The sequence below is a fragment of the Condylura cristata genome, unplaced genomic scaffold, assembly GCF_000260355.1.
Source record: "Condylura cristata isolate star-nosed mole 26May11 unplaced genomic scaffold, ConCri1.0 scaffold00013, whole genome shotgun sequence".
Taxonomy (NCBI): Eukaryota; Metazoa; Chordata; class Mammalia; order Eulipotyphla; family Talpidae; genus Condylura; species Condylura cristata.
Window position 1 is genome coordinate 38009397 of NW_004567114.1, and position 17881 is coordinate 38027277.

The 17881-nt window shown below is 39.1% G+C and overlaps 1 protein-coding gene across 1 annotated transcript in view; it reads left to right on the forward strand.

Annotated features, from left to right (window-relative positions):
• PYGL (phosphorylase, glycogen, liver) overlaps positions 1–17881 on the forward strand; it is a 36543-nt gene that overhangs the window by 4990 nt on the left and 13672 nt on the right. Inside the window, exons 2-6 of the mRNA XM_004682099.2 lie at positions 4429–4530; positions 6759–6837; positions 8053–8156; positions 14057–14188; positions 17629–17740. Of these exons, the coding sequence (XP_004682156.1) occupies positions 4429–4530; positions 6759–6837; positions 8053–8156; positions 14057–14188; positions 17629–17740 (529 nt within the window). The remainder of the gene's footprint in view (positions 1–4428; positions 4531–6758; positions 6838–8052; positions 8157–14056; positions 14189–17628; positions 17741–17881) is intronic.

The following is a 17881-nucleotide window of genomic DNA, read 5'->3' on the forward strand; positions in this document are numbered from 1 at the left end:
CAGGTCAACTCTTACAGTTGTTTCCAACTGTGCTTTGTAAAGCTCAATTGTGAGTGTGAGCTCAGGTATCATCAGTTCTGTTGTAGTATAATGTATATGCTCGAGCAGAACTCAGTGATTTCAATTATCATCATTTCTTTCATAGTTATTCATGGTGCTCAAGTAGAACTTTGTTGTGAGCTCGAGTACTGTCAGCTGTTATATTTAATACCAGCTGTACTGTGTAGAACTCAATTGTGAGTTCAGTGCCATTAGTTCTTTAGTAATATTACACATGATGCTCATGTAGAACTCTGTGATTTCAATTAACATCAGCTCTTGCATAATTTTTACTCATGGTTCTATATAGATCTTGGAGATCTCAATTAATTTCAACTGTTTTATTATTGTCAATTGTGCTATGTAGAAATCAATTGTGAGCTCAAGAACCATCAGCTCTGTTAGTCATTACACATGGTGCTCATGTAGAACTTGCTTGTGAGTTTAATTAATGTCAGCTCTGTTTTAGTTATTATACATGGTGCTCATGCAGAATTCTCTTATAACTTAATTATAGTCAGCTCTGTTATAACTGTTACTCATGATGCTCACGTAGAACCCAATGATCGCAATTAACATCAACTATTATAGTTATTACACATTTGCTTATCTAAAACTTGATAATCTTAATGATGTTAGCTATTCTCCAGAGAATACTTTTGGTGTTCATGTGGATTTCAATTCTAAGCTCCAGTACTGTCTGTTCTATTATAGTTTTTACTAAAAGCTCATGTATAACTCAATCATGAACTCAATTAGCATCACCTCTATTTTAGTTATTATCCGTGGTGTTCATGCAAAATTAAATTCTGAGTTCAAGTCCCTTCAGCTCTGTTCTAGTTAATATACAGGGTGCTTGTGTAGAATTGAATTGTGAGCTCACATACTTTCAGCTGTTATAGTTATTATGCGTCTCAATGGATGTGTATGCATTAATAGTATTTAGTACCAATAGAACAAACTCCCTCTCCGAGGCTGAACTGGTACTTTCTAGTTGTCCTGGTACTCTAACGAGTTTTGTTTTTTGTTTGTTTTTTTGTTTTTTTGCTGGGCTCTCCTTTCCTACAACAGTGCAGTTATAAGCCAGATATTCTAATAGTGACACAGTGAGTAGGATTCATTCCATGCCTATTAATTTGGAATCTCCTCTGTAACTGCCCTTCATCTGCATAGCAGGGCCTTGGTTACCACTGGAACGAGAGAAAGTAAACCAGCTTCTCTCCCTCCACCTCCGTTCTTCAGTAACTGTGCAGGTGAATCCCACTTTAGGATCTCTAGTCTGGCTTCTTTTTCGATCTCCATTCCTACATTTCTAACAGCTTGAGCAGGACATCTTCCTACTTCCTCAAATTGAAATTACTATCTTTCCTAGTCCTGCCCTATCTTCTGTTTCTGAGTGACATTGCCATTCTGACAGTCACCCAGGCACAAGCTTTAGTCTCACCATTGACTTCCCCTTGGCTTTCCCATTCCACAGGCTGTCATATTCTGTTGAAATCTATAGGTCTCCTTGAAATTACTTCTATCCTCTTTTCGTACTTTTGTCTTAACTGAGGGCCTGACTCAGTCTCTGAAGTAGACTTCTAAATGGCTCTCCAGAGTCATAAAACTGGCCACGAGCAGTTAAACATGACTAGCAGACATGTTTTACTTGGCCAGCAAGACATCCCTTAGCATGTTGAATTCTAGTCCCTTTGGGCAGGACATGCACGTGCCAGTTCTTGGCTCAGTACACCTCACTGTTTCATGTGACCTCCATTACACATTTCTGTTCACTACTTGGCTCCTAAAGGCATTTGAGTTTGCAGTCCCACCTCATTCTATACATTGTAGCCTGATTCAGCTTCTTAAAGCAACATGTCTTGCTCTCTGTTCAGATATCATTGGCTCCCATTGACCTGCCATTGTTCTTTATCAAGCTTTTAGCATCCTTCTCAGTTCAGGTGAACCTGTCCTTCTCACGTTCTTACATCCTCTTCCCTTATCCTCCTGGACTTAGCTTACTCTCCCACAGAACCAATGTGCTATTTCTATATTCCCTCCCTTCTGGGGGCTCTGCCCACGTGCGCCCTCCACTTGAAACACCTTTCTCACCATGAGCTCAGTTCCTGCCTGTCCTAAAAGTTTGTTTTGTTGCTCTCTGTTCCATTCATCTTTGATTAATGGAAGTACCCAGGTGCTTCTATTAAAACAAGGAATAAAAATAAAATTATCTTTAACTTACTTGTAGCGCTTATTTCTTCTTTATTTGGTCTTTATAAGCCCTTTGAAAAGATCTACTTCTATAAAATATACATAGTATAAAATAGTAGTAATTATAATACATGTGTTTATGTTATAAGGTATATTGGATATGCTTAAATAATTTATTACTAGAATATGTTTCATTACTAAGAGGATAGGGAAGATATATCATTCAAGATTTATAGGACCCCAAATGTAATGTGAATGTCACACACATATAAACAAGAAGTGATTTATGAGAATATAGAAAGTAACCCTAAATACATGTTCTTATAAAGGCTGTCACAAAATTAGGTGCTCTCTCAATTACTCCTTTTTATGTTAACAAACATATTTAATAAATAAATATTTATCAGACAGTGCTTTACAAACTGTATTTAAGAACTCTCCATTACTTTATTTTGAGCAACACTTTTTTTTAGGAAGATCTTAAAGTGTCTTAATAGATCTGAAGTCCATGCTAATTTGGAATCATTAAAAGGGAGGCCAAGACATTTAACACAGATGCAGTTATGACTTCAATGGGTATGACCTCACAATTGCCAAAGTTGTATATATGCCATTTTTATAAGTTAGTTATTTATAGATTATGCAAAAGTAAAAGGAAATACATGTGACTCTATTATAGAGATAATGAAAATACATATAAGGAAGCATGAATAAAATTGCCCTTAAAATATGCAAATGGGTATTTTTGGCTTAGAAACTCCTGTGATATATTGGCCTCAAGTACAAGGTCACCAGCCATAGGGATGAATGGCACCAGGTACCCCTTTGACCTCCATCTACCCCAGAAAAGAGACCTTTTCTTAACTTGACAAAGACATCTGATGAGTGAGAGCCCCAGTGATAGCATTGTAGGGGTCCCAACAACTTGGATAAAAGTGATGATGATGTGCTCTGGAAATAGTGTTAACTAAGATAGATGATACACTGAGATGCAGATGTTGATGCTCCAGGTGAGCACCAGAATTCCATTGTTTTATGAAATAAAAGTGGTAACAGGGACTCTCCCTGGCGGCACAGCAGGTTAAAGCAAGGCATTGCAAGCGAGCTGCAGCTGCTTCAATGCGAGTTCAATCCCTGGTCCCAGAGGTGACCCACATGGTGCAGCAGACCTCTCTGGTCTCATCCCCTGTTCCTCTCAGCAGTGACTGTGTCAGTAAGCCTATTCTGCTCCCCACTCTATCTCTGGTGAAGCCTCTCACCACCCCTGAGCCTCTGGCCTGTACCCCAGTTCTGTATGCACAAAATAAATAAATTTTTAAAAAAAAAATTTTGAGATAACTTTATATTGGTGTATTTACAGATTTTAGTTGTTTTGTTTTGTTGGTGGTGGGAAAAAGAAAACAGATAAAGAAGAGATTGTCAAAAGGGATGATGAAGTTACTCATTGATTATTTTTCTGGTTAATAGACTTTGCTTGTATTTGAAAGGTTTTAGATGATCTGACCTTGACACTTTTTAATTTCAACTCTAATAGTATATACCTGACATCTGTGTCAAAGTCATACAGTTTTTAAGTTTATAGAGAAATTTTCCATTTCATAAAAAACAAATGTCAAAAAGTCTAAGGTCATTTTTTTTTTTGTCACCGATGATCCATAAGCTTTCTAGAATAATTTTAATTCTAAAACAGTCATGATTTTACTTGTAATCAGGAGAAATACCTTCTAGTCATTGTCTATATCTGACAGGAATTCATCTTTGTATTTCTTAGATGAATTGAGATGCTAACAGGCACCCTACCTAACTCTCATCCTATAAATATTTCACAAATGAATGACAAGCTGTGACAGCTTGACTTTTGTTTATACAAAACATATGCTTGATTCATGAAGCTCATGAACAGGAAGCTAAAAGCACAAAACACTGAATCTAATTACCTGAATGGATTGGCTTTGTTTCCTCTTGGGGGTAAAAGATACTGAATTACTTTGACAAAAATGTTATACACAATGGTTTCTCCAAAGCCAGTTGTTAGTAGTGCAGTCAGGTAGTCCTCGATTCACCTAAAGGACTGTCATTTGAACCCCTGTTCAAATGACATTTGTGTCATTTGTGTGTTCTTGTTGGTGACATTGTGTTTTATATTGAAAATTGACACTGGCCTTTTGTAGTTAACATTACCTCTCTTTGTTTCAGAGGGTTTATTACCTCTCTTTGGAATTTTACATGGGGCGAACATTACAGAACACCATGATCAACCTCGGTCTGCAGAATGCCTGTGATGAGGCCATTTACCAGGTACATAGTTTCAGTAGTTTCTCCTTCTCTTCCTTTAAATTTCAAGCTCAAAAAAAAAAAAAAAATTCAAGGTCAGTTCAGGAACATTGGAACCATAAAATGGTGAAAATTTTCTTCTATGGACATGGCTAATGCCAACTATTAGAAATACAAGCTACTGGTGATCTCTGGTTTAAGAAAAACAGAGTTAAGGAAATAGTTTTGCCTTGTGAGAATATTCTTTTCCATCCAAAATTTTTGACAGCATTGCCCAGCAGATTACATTTTTTAAATTAACATTTGAACAAGATTTATAAAAGTTCTTGAGTCCCTGCTGTCAGAATACCAAACTTTACTTTGGGCTTCTATCTAATTTTTGAAAAATGCTTTTATTTGTATGTCAAGGCAAAATATAAAAAATACCGCTTTTTAAAATCCCATCATTGTACATTCATTGCTTAATGAGATGCGAAATATAGTTCCTCTGTAAATGAGGAACCTATGTCTTAAAACTTTAAATAAAAAATTTGTTTTCGTGAATATATTTAATTCTTTCTTCCTGGAGCTTCAGGTATGTCCATGCCAAAAACAAAATAATCCTTAACTTTCAGTGTAGTTGGAAAGAGGAATGGGTGTTTGCAAAGACACGTTCTAAACAAGAGGCCATTCATACTGGTCCTTTCTTTGGCATGGGGCTATCCCCTGAAAGTGGCCAACTGCTTGTCACTAAGGGCTAGTTTCCTTCGTGTGGGGAAGGTTTCCATGTCCTGTGGAAGCATCACTGCCGCTCCCCTCCACTCCCTTTTCTTTGCTTCTTTTGATATCTGCTCAAAATATGTATATCCTTTGGCCCATCATAATGCCAGGTGGGATGAAAGAACCAGGGCTACTTCCTTAAGATCTATAGCCACTATAGGCTTTTATTTTTTGAATTTAAAAAATCCTGAGTGTTAGCATTAGCCGTTGACTTGCACAAGGACCCCAGTAAACTTGAGTCCTGAAAGCTCCTACAGCAGTGAACAGAAGCAGATCAATTTTTGAAGTCTTAGAAAATAGAGTTGTCAAGACCTGTAAGATGAAACAATTCTTGGTGTAAGGGTAACAAAATAGGTCCATGGAGACCAGCGCATCAACTTCAAGTCATCTGCATATCTTATGCTTATGTTTTCAAGTATGTAAATTATAGTTCCATTATAAATAGTATCTAATGCCATGGATTACATCACTTTCAGATAAGAATGCAGACATTTCACAACAGACTGTCATTATCATTAGCCAAGCATGGGGTAGATTATTACCTAGTTAGCATAGGACAGCTCATTTAATTTATCTGGCCATCAGTTTCCTCATTATAAGATGAGCAGTCCAGAATGAGCTCCCAGGCTGCAAGGTTCTGCCCTAAGTCCACAGTGTTCCCAATGATAGGGAGCTGAGCAAGTGAGGCATCGAATTGGCTGGCAACCAAATCCATCCATCCCCAAGGTCACAGAAGCTTCTTGACTTTCCAGGGTCTCCTACCCTTCCCAGAGAAGGAAGGCTTTAAGGTCCAGACCAACAGGCCAAGGGCTTGAGTTTTCCTGACAGCTCCCTGACCTCAGGCCTCACAAACAGTGACTAACCAACTGGTTTTGGGTTAAGCGCCCCTGACCCTACTGAGTAAATATATTCTGTTCATGAAAAGATGAACTTTAGTCCATCCCTGAAGGTCTGGCCTCATACCTTTAGATAATTTTCAAAATCCTTCACCCCAGTTAGTATCAGTTTGGGACTGGACTATATTTGAGATTTTACCTCCACAATACAGAAAAATAATTTTAAGAAATAGTAGCTGACATTTATTGGGGGCTATATAGGCCCAGGTGTTCCTTCTGTATATGTAGATTCTTCCTTCTCAATGCTTTGTTTATATGTTCTCATTGAATTCACAACTCTAAATTGTTATCCTCAATTTTTAAAATTTATTTTTAATCCTCATTTTTTAAATGGAAGGAGTGAAGCATGGAGAGATTTAGTAGCGTGTCCGCTGTCCCATAGCTATGAAGGGACAGGGTCATTACTGGACATTGAGCGTCCATTCTTCTGCAAGCTGTTGCTGTGCCATCTCGTACGGCTTGATCTGCAGCTTGCATCTGAGGCCAGAAGTAGCAGCAAGGGAGCTGGTGGGTTTCATGCCTGACCCAGAGTTTAGGAAATCATTGAAATGGTTGCACCTGTATCTACATCCAGTGTTGCTTTCCTTTCTTTCCCAGCTTGGATTGGACATGGAGGAATTAGAGGAAATTGAAGAAGATGCAGGACTTGGCAATGGTGGTCTTGGGAGGCTTGCTGGTAGGTGACATTGTGTGTCCTGTTTTCTGGCTGCTGGTGCTACTCAGATACTTGCATCTGGTTAGAAAAACCAGACAGGCTTTCTAAGAGAAGTGCAAAGTGTGACCTGGTTATCGAGTTTGTACTGTGTTTTGATCAGCTCTAAACAAACGGAGAAGGGAACTTGAACAAAAGAGACATTGCTTCAGACCTCAGTTAACCAGATCCTTCCTGTGTGCTTGAGGGTTTCCACAGTGGCCCCTTATTTCACTGCTGTTTGCTCATAGCTGCTAACTCCCACACTTTTTTGATGTGACTTAAGTTATCTGATCACTGTGTTGTTGTCTAGTGTACTGGACAGTTTCCTTTATGAGTGACCAGTAGGCAGGGCACACCTGTATGCTATTGGTATAATTTAGTTAATTAGTATCTACATTGCATATGGATGACATGTCCTTGTTTTCTTCAGGAAATGATTTTTCAGCAAATATAGATGAAAACATTAAAAAATATTACCTTTCATTAATTTGAAAATCCATCCCTATGATTCAGCTTTCTGAACACTAAAGAGACACACAAACATGTGCACAAGGAACTGTGTGGAGGAAAACTTGCAGTACTGTTTATAAAGACAAAATGTTAGAATTAACCTGATGTCTACCGGTAAGAGAACAGATGTATAGGTAGTTGACATCCATGTTACAGAATAATACACAGCAACCAAAAAAGAATGAAGTTGATCAATGCATAGATGAACCCCCCAAGAAGGTGAGGGAACCTCCAAGGGGCAGGGAGGTAACTTGTATTAAAAACCACCCAGTGTGATCCTATTTATTTTGTTTTTAAAATGCTACTTTTCTGTGAGTACATATATGTGTAAAACAATAGAAAAAAAATCTCTGCAGTTTTCCCTAGAGAGGAATAAGAATTAGGATGGCAGTCAAGGGGTATACTCTACAGGAAGAATGTGTCATAGGTTATCTATGAGCTTTAAACTTGATATTAAAATATACTACCACATATGTTGTGTCAGATTGTACTGTGCAAAAAAATAAATATCTAATCGCTTTCCAAAATGGTTCCAAAAATCTCTTAATTTTTACATACATTCAAGTTACTAGAAACCCATTTGCCTATCTTTCATATTATTTGATCTTTACTACCATGTTTTTTAGAGAAAGATCTATTTAATTAACCTTAATGTCTCTGCTTTTTACCTGTGTCTGATTAATTTAGCTTGCTTCTTGGATTCCATGGCAACCTTGGGACTTGCTGCCTATGGATATGGCATCCGATATGAATATGGAATCTTCAATCAGAAGATCCGAGATGGATGGCAGGTATATACGTGAGCCATCTTTTAAAATTATATCATTAAAAAAACTCTTCCATTACCCTCTGCACATTTAACATAAGCTTTACCATTTTCCCTGATGTTCAGTGAGGACTGTCAATGAGACTGACTTTCCCCTTTGGATGTAAATGTCCAGTGCCATCCCCCAGCAGCTCCATAGCCCACCCTGCCCAAGAGTGCTCCGAAAACATCTGTCACTAAGCACCTACTACATCAGTGTTTGTTTCCTATAATAGCCTGTCAGATGGAGGAGCACACCTTCAAGAGCTCTGAATCTCCAGTCAGCCCAAGTGCGGAGTTTTCTGATGCTGAGTGTGATTTAGACTTTCTCTCTGCTTATCTTTATTTCATACACATACGGTGCTGACAAAACAATACTAGATTAGATTTGCAAAAAGCCTGAGCTCTCTGAGCTCCCCGCATACTTACAGGGTCAGTTTGTGTTAGGAAGTTATATGGGGAGACTTTGGCTAGAGCTGATGCCAGGGGAAAGAAAGGTGGAGAATAAGCCCAGGTGGCTCCCACCTCTTCCTTTGCAGTTTTTGGACAATCTCTGGCCAAGAAAGGATGAAACTAAAGGATGTGATGAGAAATTGCACCAAGGAAAGTCTCTGACGGACAATATTGGGAACATTTTGAAAGGCAAATCTCACAATATTGCTAAGTACTGTACTGTGAATCTTCTTCTACTTCTAAATTTAAAAAAGAAAACGAGGAGGTAGCATTATGTAGAAATATGTTTGGCACATATTTATATGGATGAAAAATTGCAACCTCATTTCTAATTTGAGATCAAATTTCAGCTTATTACTCTTAGAGATATGGTGCCTCTGTTAAATTAGCTGAGCCAGTTTTCTCATCTTTCTCATCTTTAAACTGGAGATAACAAATCTCACAGAATTATTATGGGAGTATTTAAACTACTGACATACAAATAAGCAATCACAAAAAAATGTTAATTTTGCCTAGGAAAAGGAGTAACATTTAATAAATTGTGATATATATAAGAAAATATTAATGTCATAATATTATGTTTGATTGGTATTACTTATGGTAGTTGAAAAAGGAGGCATAGAAGCATAGAGAGCATCTCAGGTCTCCAAAGGAAGTTAAAAAAAAAAAAAGTGGTAGAAAAAATACACCAAAGCGTCAACAGTAATTTTCTGTGGGAGATGGTATTACAGGTACAGTAATTTTCACTCTCTTCTAATTTCTCTTCTGTACATTACCTATTCCATAAGCAGTATATTTTACTATCATAAAAAGTTGTAAATAACCAAGCAAATGGTTCCCTTCCCCAGGGAAGTATCCTGGGATTTCATGTAATCTCAGAGAAACATAGTCTAACAGACATTTCTTAAGTGACCAAGATCTTGATACAACCTGACCAGCTAGTGCCTAGTATCCATCCAGTCTTTGAAAGTGTTCTGTGTGGTACTCATTATATTTCAGAATATTTAAGGATTTCATTTCGTATCTTTTACCTACTGTTCTATCAAAGATTAAAAGAAAACTACCAACCCTTGAATTTTCAAATGCATTTCCACTTCAGATTTTATGAAAGGAAATTGTTAATCATACCTACTAACTTTGCTACTTTTAAAAAATCTTTAATTTCAGGAAACTGTTCCTTTTGATCTTGTCATACCAATGAAGCCTCTATTTCCAGTGTTGTTTTTTGTTGTTGTTGTTGTTTGTTTGTTTTTTGTTTTTTATGGAAAAAGAGAGACCAAATGGTTTCCAAAGACTGGTCTCCAAAGCCAGTCTCAGTAGCCCTAATTTCTTTCCTTACAATTTGAAGTTGAATCAGAAAGACACTATTTTATTTGCCACATCTGTTGTTTGCTGGGATGGGATTTTAAAGGGCAAACATAAAATGCATTATACCAATAAAAAAGAGATTGTTTCTATAAAAAAAAAAGCAACATTTTCTAGAAAAGAGCCTGCCCTTTAGAGCACAGTCCTGTCCCCACTCACATATATGTCACTGTCTTTTCAATGGCAGGTGTGAAGAAGGCTGATGAAAATCTCCCAAGCTGAAAAAATTTTTAAAGGTCGAGGGGCTTTGTAATTTTAAGGTCTTTCTGCAAGGAAGATTTACAACAAGAAAGTATTCATTTTCATCTCCCCCAAGGAAAATATTTTTATTAGAATTCTTGCCTTACCTTGAACTCTGATAGGGTTAGGTAAAACATTATTAGTAAGAGTCCCCTAAAAAAAAAAAAAAAGGCTCTTGGGAGGAGGAGAAGTGATTGCAATTAAAGTTTGGGTCACACCCCAAAGTTGTGAGGAGAAAACTCCTCACAGGAGGGGTACCTCAGCATCCAGTCAGCCTGTGTCTGTACACACCCATCTGTTCTCAGACCTGTGGCCAACCACTGCATCTGGTCTTGCACAGTTCATACTACTCAGCTCACATCGCCCTAGTTACCGTTGTTAAGCACTTGGAATTCCCCAGAAACAGTTCTCAGTTGTTTGGACTGTCAAATGCAGTTTATCGTTGATGCCTCTGTTTGCTCACTGTTTCTTATGACCTATGCATCCCAAAGTTGAAAGGGGAGTATTTCTTAGAATTCTGTCACTGATAAAGTTCCTCAGCTTCTCTGCTGACTGGAATGCAGATTTCACTGAGAAATTCCCCTAGGGAGATGCCACACATTGGCACATTGTGCTCACTCCACAGACCTGCATTTGCTTTGTCTTAGCTCTGTTTCATCTGAAATGTTCAGATCCAAAAGCCCTCTTGGATGTAAATGAAAATTCTTCTCCCATTTTGCTCTCATCCCATTTTCATGCGACTCAGCATGTTAGTGTAGTCAGGAACCACTGTCTGCATGGAAATCTAGATTCACAGATCAATTTGTTGGTTTGCTGGAGAAAGCAAGGTAGGGAGGAAGTTTATCACCACCCCACAGCTTCTGTGAACTTGATGGGATTGCAAGGGGACAGTTCTCTTTTTTCTCCTCAGAGCTGTTCAGGCCAACTTGTGGTCATGAAATGTCTGTTTTTCAATGTATCTTAATGCAAAGCTTTATAAAACTCTGGGAATTAACTGATTTCCTTAACCATAACAGGAAAAGACTCAGAATAAAGAAGAGCAAGTTAAGACTTCTGTTCTCCTTGTTAACCCAGAAACATTAAAATCAGCCACCATTTGGTAGGGAAATGTTAGATCAACATTTGATGGCACTCGGGGTGATTGGCTGACTGGCTGCATGAGTGCAGCCTCGAGTGTGTGGGAGGGCAGGTGGTGGGAATCCAGGCCCTCAACTCTGTGAGCATTTCAAGCTTCTGGAAGTGCAGCTTCAAGATTCTGCTGCATTTCTCAGTAGAAAATACGTTGGCCGCTCTACTTTGCACCTGATTTGTAGGAAAACACTTGTTTCTGCCTCATTGTCCTCCACTTTCATGGCACACATTCAGGTGTGTTTTACAATAGTCCTGGCTGCTGAAATGAGGCAACCAGACTTTCTAGTTCTTTCCTGTTACAGGAAGCAGTGTCCACACTAGCCAGTATTTTAAAACCTCAAAACCACCTTGCCTAAGCACAGTCTACAGTGTTTTGTAAGGCAGGGTATTTTGATCCTTCACGATCCATTGATATTCTTATTTATCAGTTAATTACACAAGCTAGTATCTTTAACTTAACTAGCTTCTCAACTGATAGAATTCAGACCTTATTTTATTATTTTCAATTTTTATTCTATTTTTTGGTGCTCTCTTTCTAACTGGAATGGTAGAAGTTTAGTTTAAAACAAAGAATTGTTCATCTAAATACAGACATGTGGTAAACTAATGTTATAGCAATTAAAAAAAAAATCTGAAATGACACATTCTAGTTTTGTATCAGTAGGTAGCTCTGTAGTCCCAGGTTATACCATGTATAATAGCTTCTTGGGACTTAGTAAAAATGCAAAAATTGAGACGCCTCCCCACACAAGTTGAGAACCTGCATTTTAACAAGTTGTGACTCACTGATTAGCTCCCCTCTTGCTCTAGCCCTCTTTAGGCTTCGTCCTGCATCTGACACATCCTCCTGCCCCTGCAGCTTGTGAGCCCCCAGACCTTCTACCCAAAGAATCCACCTTTCACTCATCATTAGCATGACTAGCTGGCTTTCTTGATAAAAAGTCATGACCAATACTTGAGTAAATGAATGTGTATTTGCTTGCCTGGCTGTTGACATTAGTTTTTTATCTAACATCTTGAAGGACGGTATATGTTTTTCTCCACAATCAACCTGGGATGGGCACTGCATGCAAGTTTCAGGGACCATGAGGCATAATTCCTAAGCACTATCTTCTTTTTAAAAAAGACTTATTTATGCCTATAAGATCTGGGGTACCGGGCAGAGGTGCAGGGGGTGAGAGGATTCACCAGAGACAGAGTGGGGAGCAGAACAGGCCGACTGACAAAGTACACACTGAGGGGAACAGCGGGGAGACAGGAGAGGTCTGCTGCACCATGTGGGTCAGCTCCGTGGCTGGGGATGGAACTCGTGCTGCAGTGGCTGCAGATAGCTTCATAGTGCTGTCCTTGAACCCCTTGTGCCACCAGGGAGGACCCAGCACTATCTTCTTAAACAATAACTGAGTTTTAAGAGGGGAGGATGAGGAATCGTGAACCATATTCATTCTAACGTCATTAAAAAGAGTACTGTGTACTAAGGGACCTTACTCATCCCTTCTTGTCAAACACAATTTTTTTTAAATATATACATAATATTTTTAATATTTTACTAATAATATCTTTAAAATACACCCCCCCAGTGTGGGTATTTGGTTTTTGTTTTCATTTATTTTTGCTCTTGCTTTGACATTTTGCCTCTATATTGAAAAACAAAAGTCATTGGATATCCAGGACACCCTAAATACAAATTATGACATGAAAATGTTTATAAAAAATATTTTGTGGCCCTCCCTGGTGGCGCAGCGGGTTAAAGCACAGCACTGAGAATCTAAAGCCGCGTCCGCATGAGTTCTATTCCCGCCTGCCCCGGAGGTGACCACATGGCGTGGCAGACCTCTCCTGACCCGCCCGCTGCTCCCCTCAGCAGTGTACTTCGTTGATCTGCCTATTCTGTTCCCCGCTCTGTCTCTGGTGAAGCCTCTCACCGCCCCTGAGCCTCTGGCCTGTACCCCAGTTCTGTATGCACAAATAAATAAATCTTTAAAAAAAAAATATTTTGTTATAACTTAACAAATAAATGGGAAAATGTAGAAGTTGCCAATAAAATAAATTCCTTACCTCTTCATATGTATTATTTTTCAGGATGAACTGTAATTGGTGATCTATTATTACTTAAAAATTATATAAAGATGAAAACAAAGCTGACCAAAGGTGATAGTGTTCTGTACCTATAATGAAATAAATGTTATCTAGGGATCTTTCTATGAGTAGCACTTCTTAACTAATTTTGTGCATTGAGGCACAAGAATTTTGCCTAAGTCCATCCTAGAGGACCCACTGGGTCTGTATCCAACTATCATTATCCCTGAAACTGAAAAAGACTCTTTTTTGGCTCAACTTGGATTCACAGATATTAAAACAGATTCTAAGGTCAAATCCTGGTGACAACCTTTACTCTCTGTGTGACCTTGATCAAGTTCCAGTTTCCTCATATCTTAAAAAAGGAGGTCATAATTCCTTCTGATGGGCTGCTATGATAAGTAAATGCAATAACACATATAAAATAGAGCTACATTGGCAAGTACTATTGATTTAGGCTGTAAGACAGCAGAAATGAATTGAGATTGACAGAACAATCACACTTTCCTGCCAAAACAGTATTCTTGACTGATTCAGTTAAAGATATTGCTACTTTGATATACTTGAAAGGCTAAGTTCACATCTGAAAAATTAATCTAAGCCAGATCCCTTTTTCAGGTAGAAGAGGCAGATGATTGGCTCAGGCATGGAAACCCCTGGGAGAAGGCACGCCCCGAGTTCATGCTGCCTGTGCACTTCTATGGAAGAGTGGAGCACACTGATGCCGGGACCAAGTGGATCGACACCCAGGTAGTCAGCATGGCCTCACCTGAGCATTCTTTATTGTACAGCACAGTGAACGTGTAGCACCGAGAACAATGCATATAGAACATTGGGCATTATGTGTTGTGTATTGAATAATAGAGCATATTTTTATAAGTAAATCTTAATGCAGCCCATTTGCTTTGGAGATAAGAGAGCTGAGGTCAAGAGGGAAGTGACTTTTCCAAGGTCATGTGACATAACCAGAGTCATTTTGCAATCAGCTTTATCAGAGATTAATCAATTGTGTAATCCCAGCATGCTTAGCTTTCCAGTTTTCTATAAAGTTGTTGATGCCCAGAATGATTATAATTAAGTTATTCCTTACCCCACCACTTTATGCACACTTACCTATAACTTCCTCAGAGATAAATATTTTAAAATTTATTTATTCAAAAGATTAATTGTAAAGTCAAGAAACTGATGCAAGCTATCGCAAAATGTACTATTACTTCATGCCAAATCACTTCTAAAGAAATAATGCTGGTGTTGATTCAGGTTTATTTACTTCAAGGGAATGTATTTATCCTGCTAATATGAGTATTGTACATCATGAGCGATTCACTTTTCACCATCTCCAGTGGCAATTTATGCTTTGTTGTCTTCATAGTTTTTGATAAACATCCCCTACTACATCTTGGATTGCACTGCTCAAGCACTGGAAGTCTGGCTTGAAGTATTTGTGCCTCAAACTAGAAAATCTGTATTACTGGCCATTTTTTAAAAAAAGATTTATTTACTTATGCATATGAGAACTAGGGTACAGGCCAGAGGTACTAGAGATGGGGGTCCGAGAATTCACCAGAGACAGAGTGAGGAATAGGACAGGCAGACTGACCAAAACACACTGCTGAGAGGAGCAGTGGGTGAGACAGGAGAGGTCTGCTGCACCGTGTGGGTCACCTACCTGTCTGGGGATCGAACTCATGCTGCAGTGACTGTGGATAGCGTCATAGTGCTACACTTTAACCCCTTGTGTCACTGACCATTTTGTGTGATGGCACATGGTGAATTGGTAGTGGGAAACCCATGGGGATTATAACTGAGATGAAAAAATGCACACAATGAATGATGTAAAAAAAATAAAATATATAATTTTATAATTTTTAAATTTAAAGAAAATAGTGAAGATCAAGTAAATGCTATTCTTATATTAAAATTGGAAGCAAAATTCAAAATTGCAATGCCAAATTCAGTTGGTTTGTAAATTATTCTTCAGGTATAAATACTTAATTCTATCTTTGAAAAACCAAGATCCACGTTGCAGTTGATTTATTAAAGTGATGGGTTAATTTTGCTAAGACATTTTTACAAGTTTTCCTATCCAAATGTGAGTTTATTCAGCATATGAAGTGAAGAATCAGATGCTAGAGAACGTAATTGAGGTATAATAGTTAAGGAGAAAGCGTGTGTGTGTGTGTGTGTCTACCACTCTCTCTTAATTTTAGTTAGGTAGCAGGCCCTCTAAATTGCAGTTGGTTACAAACATAATTGGGAGAGCTGCAGATAAATTAATCATTAGTATTCCCAAAGAATTCACACAATTATTTAGTATTCAACTAGCAAGTATTTGATATATGTTTATATGTCCAAAACTTCCTCAGTAGCTTCTGATCTGTCTGCATTCTGTGCACACTATGGTCCCCTGTTGAGCTACATTATATTTACCCCTGTAGACTTTTTCATAATATATTCAGATATTCAACTAGAGAGCGGATGTTTTTCTGTGCCCTCTGAAGCTAGATTTGGTAGCAATGTAATGTCAGATGAACTAGCCAAGCTGTGTAGAACTTTATAAATTGAAGCCATCACCTGAGTCAACCCTAGATGGTAGCCAGTGAGGTCAAAGGGCAGAGGTGAGACACAGTGTATGCATTCTGTGGACGCCATCTAGTAAACCCAGCTCCTTCCTCTGGCAACTCAAGCCCTCTGGGAGGAGACACCAGAGAATTTAGAAGTGCCAGTGACACTTGGGGGAAATTCCTGTGAAAGGCAAAAGGGAAGGGAAATGGAGGGGGTGGGGAATCAGGCTGCAGGTGTGACATGTGTATGAAGAAAGAAGGGGAAGGAGGGCTCTGGACGGCAGAGCAGGGTGAGTGAGCAGCCAGACTGTGGGGCCCAAGGTTCAATATGGTCCGTGAGAGAGACCTGGCTGTCCTGCTCCCACCATGGTGGGGCATCCTGGAGAGATGTGAACTCCGAGGGGCATCACGCGCTCTGGGCTGCCTCAGGTTTGCTTCAGGAGTCAGAAAGATGGATTGTTTCTGAAGTCTGGCTCAATCCCGCTCTGTAAATGACTTTCCCTGGTTGATCACGACTTGCTTTTAAACGCTTCAGAGACCTGTGTTTCCTAGGGAAAGCCATACTTCCAGGTCATACTTCCTAAGGGCCATACTTCCAAGTCGTGGTGTCATGAAGGCATGACTAAATATATGTGACTGACAACAGGCTAGGATGTTTTCTCCATTCACAGTTTTGCAGACCAAATGAAAGAGATTTGTGTTTAGGTTTTAATTCTGCCCACTACTGTGACCTTGGGCAAGTCACTTCTTTCTCACCCATATTCTCCCCTCATGTCCAGAATGATTGGGTTGCATAAAGGATGTCTAGCATCCCAGTTCATTTAAATCATCATTCGCCTTCCTTAGAGCTTGACTCTGATGAGGCAGGGGATAGAAGTGAGTCATTTCTTACATAAATTTTTGAAACAGTTCATCTTTAATGAGAGTCATAATGAGTGAAGTAGATGTTCCAAAACTCACTCCTCACACCCATCAAAGCTGACTTATCAGATCACTAAAATAAGTCCTTTTCATGCAACTTTGAAAAATCTAGCACAATATTTTAAACATATGCAAATCCTAGCTTCATCAATTTCCTGTTGCAATGATGTTTGCCATATTTGAAATTAGCTAACTGAGTAAACTCCACAAAGCACATAGTAATCACACTTTTCTGATGGGTATAGATTCACATTTGTCCCTTTGCACATCATACTTGATCGTTTTTAAAACATGACTTGATCAGAAACAGGAACGATCTGCAGTAGAATCAGGGCAAGGGAATCAAAAAGAAGTCAACATGGAAACGTTGCAGAGGGCCATCATTCTGGATGGTTCCAGCTGATGGAAGCTGGAATCCGAACATAGAGGTTTGCTGAAACCCTATTTTAGGGATCCCACATGGCATGCAGCAAGCATCAGGTAAGATCAAGGATCCTCCAGTAGGAAGATGATCCTCCTACCCCAGAGGAGAGAGGATTCACATGGTGCCAGATAGGTCCTTCAGTCCTGGGACCCGGTATTTGGTGCAGGCTTCACACAAATTGAGTTAGTGGTGGAAACAGAGACAGATGCAAGTCTGACCCTGTTCAGTCTGTGTCCTCACACATGGGAAACAGCGAGCAGCTGCTTTGTTGACTCCCACAGGTGGTCCTGGCTCTGCCCTATGACACCCCGGTGCCTGGGTATATGAACAACACTGTCAACACCATGCGCCTCTGGTCTGCTCGGGCACCCAATGACTTCAACCTCAGAGACTGTGAGTACAACATGGGGTCAGGTTTCTTTGTGTGTGCGTTTCGTCTTTTGGGTCCCTGGTCAGAAAAAAAACTGAGCTGGAAAGAAAAGCCTTGAGTTTCTAATGAACTCTGGAATCATCTCAAGTCTTCAGTGACTAAAG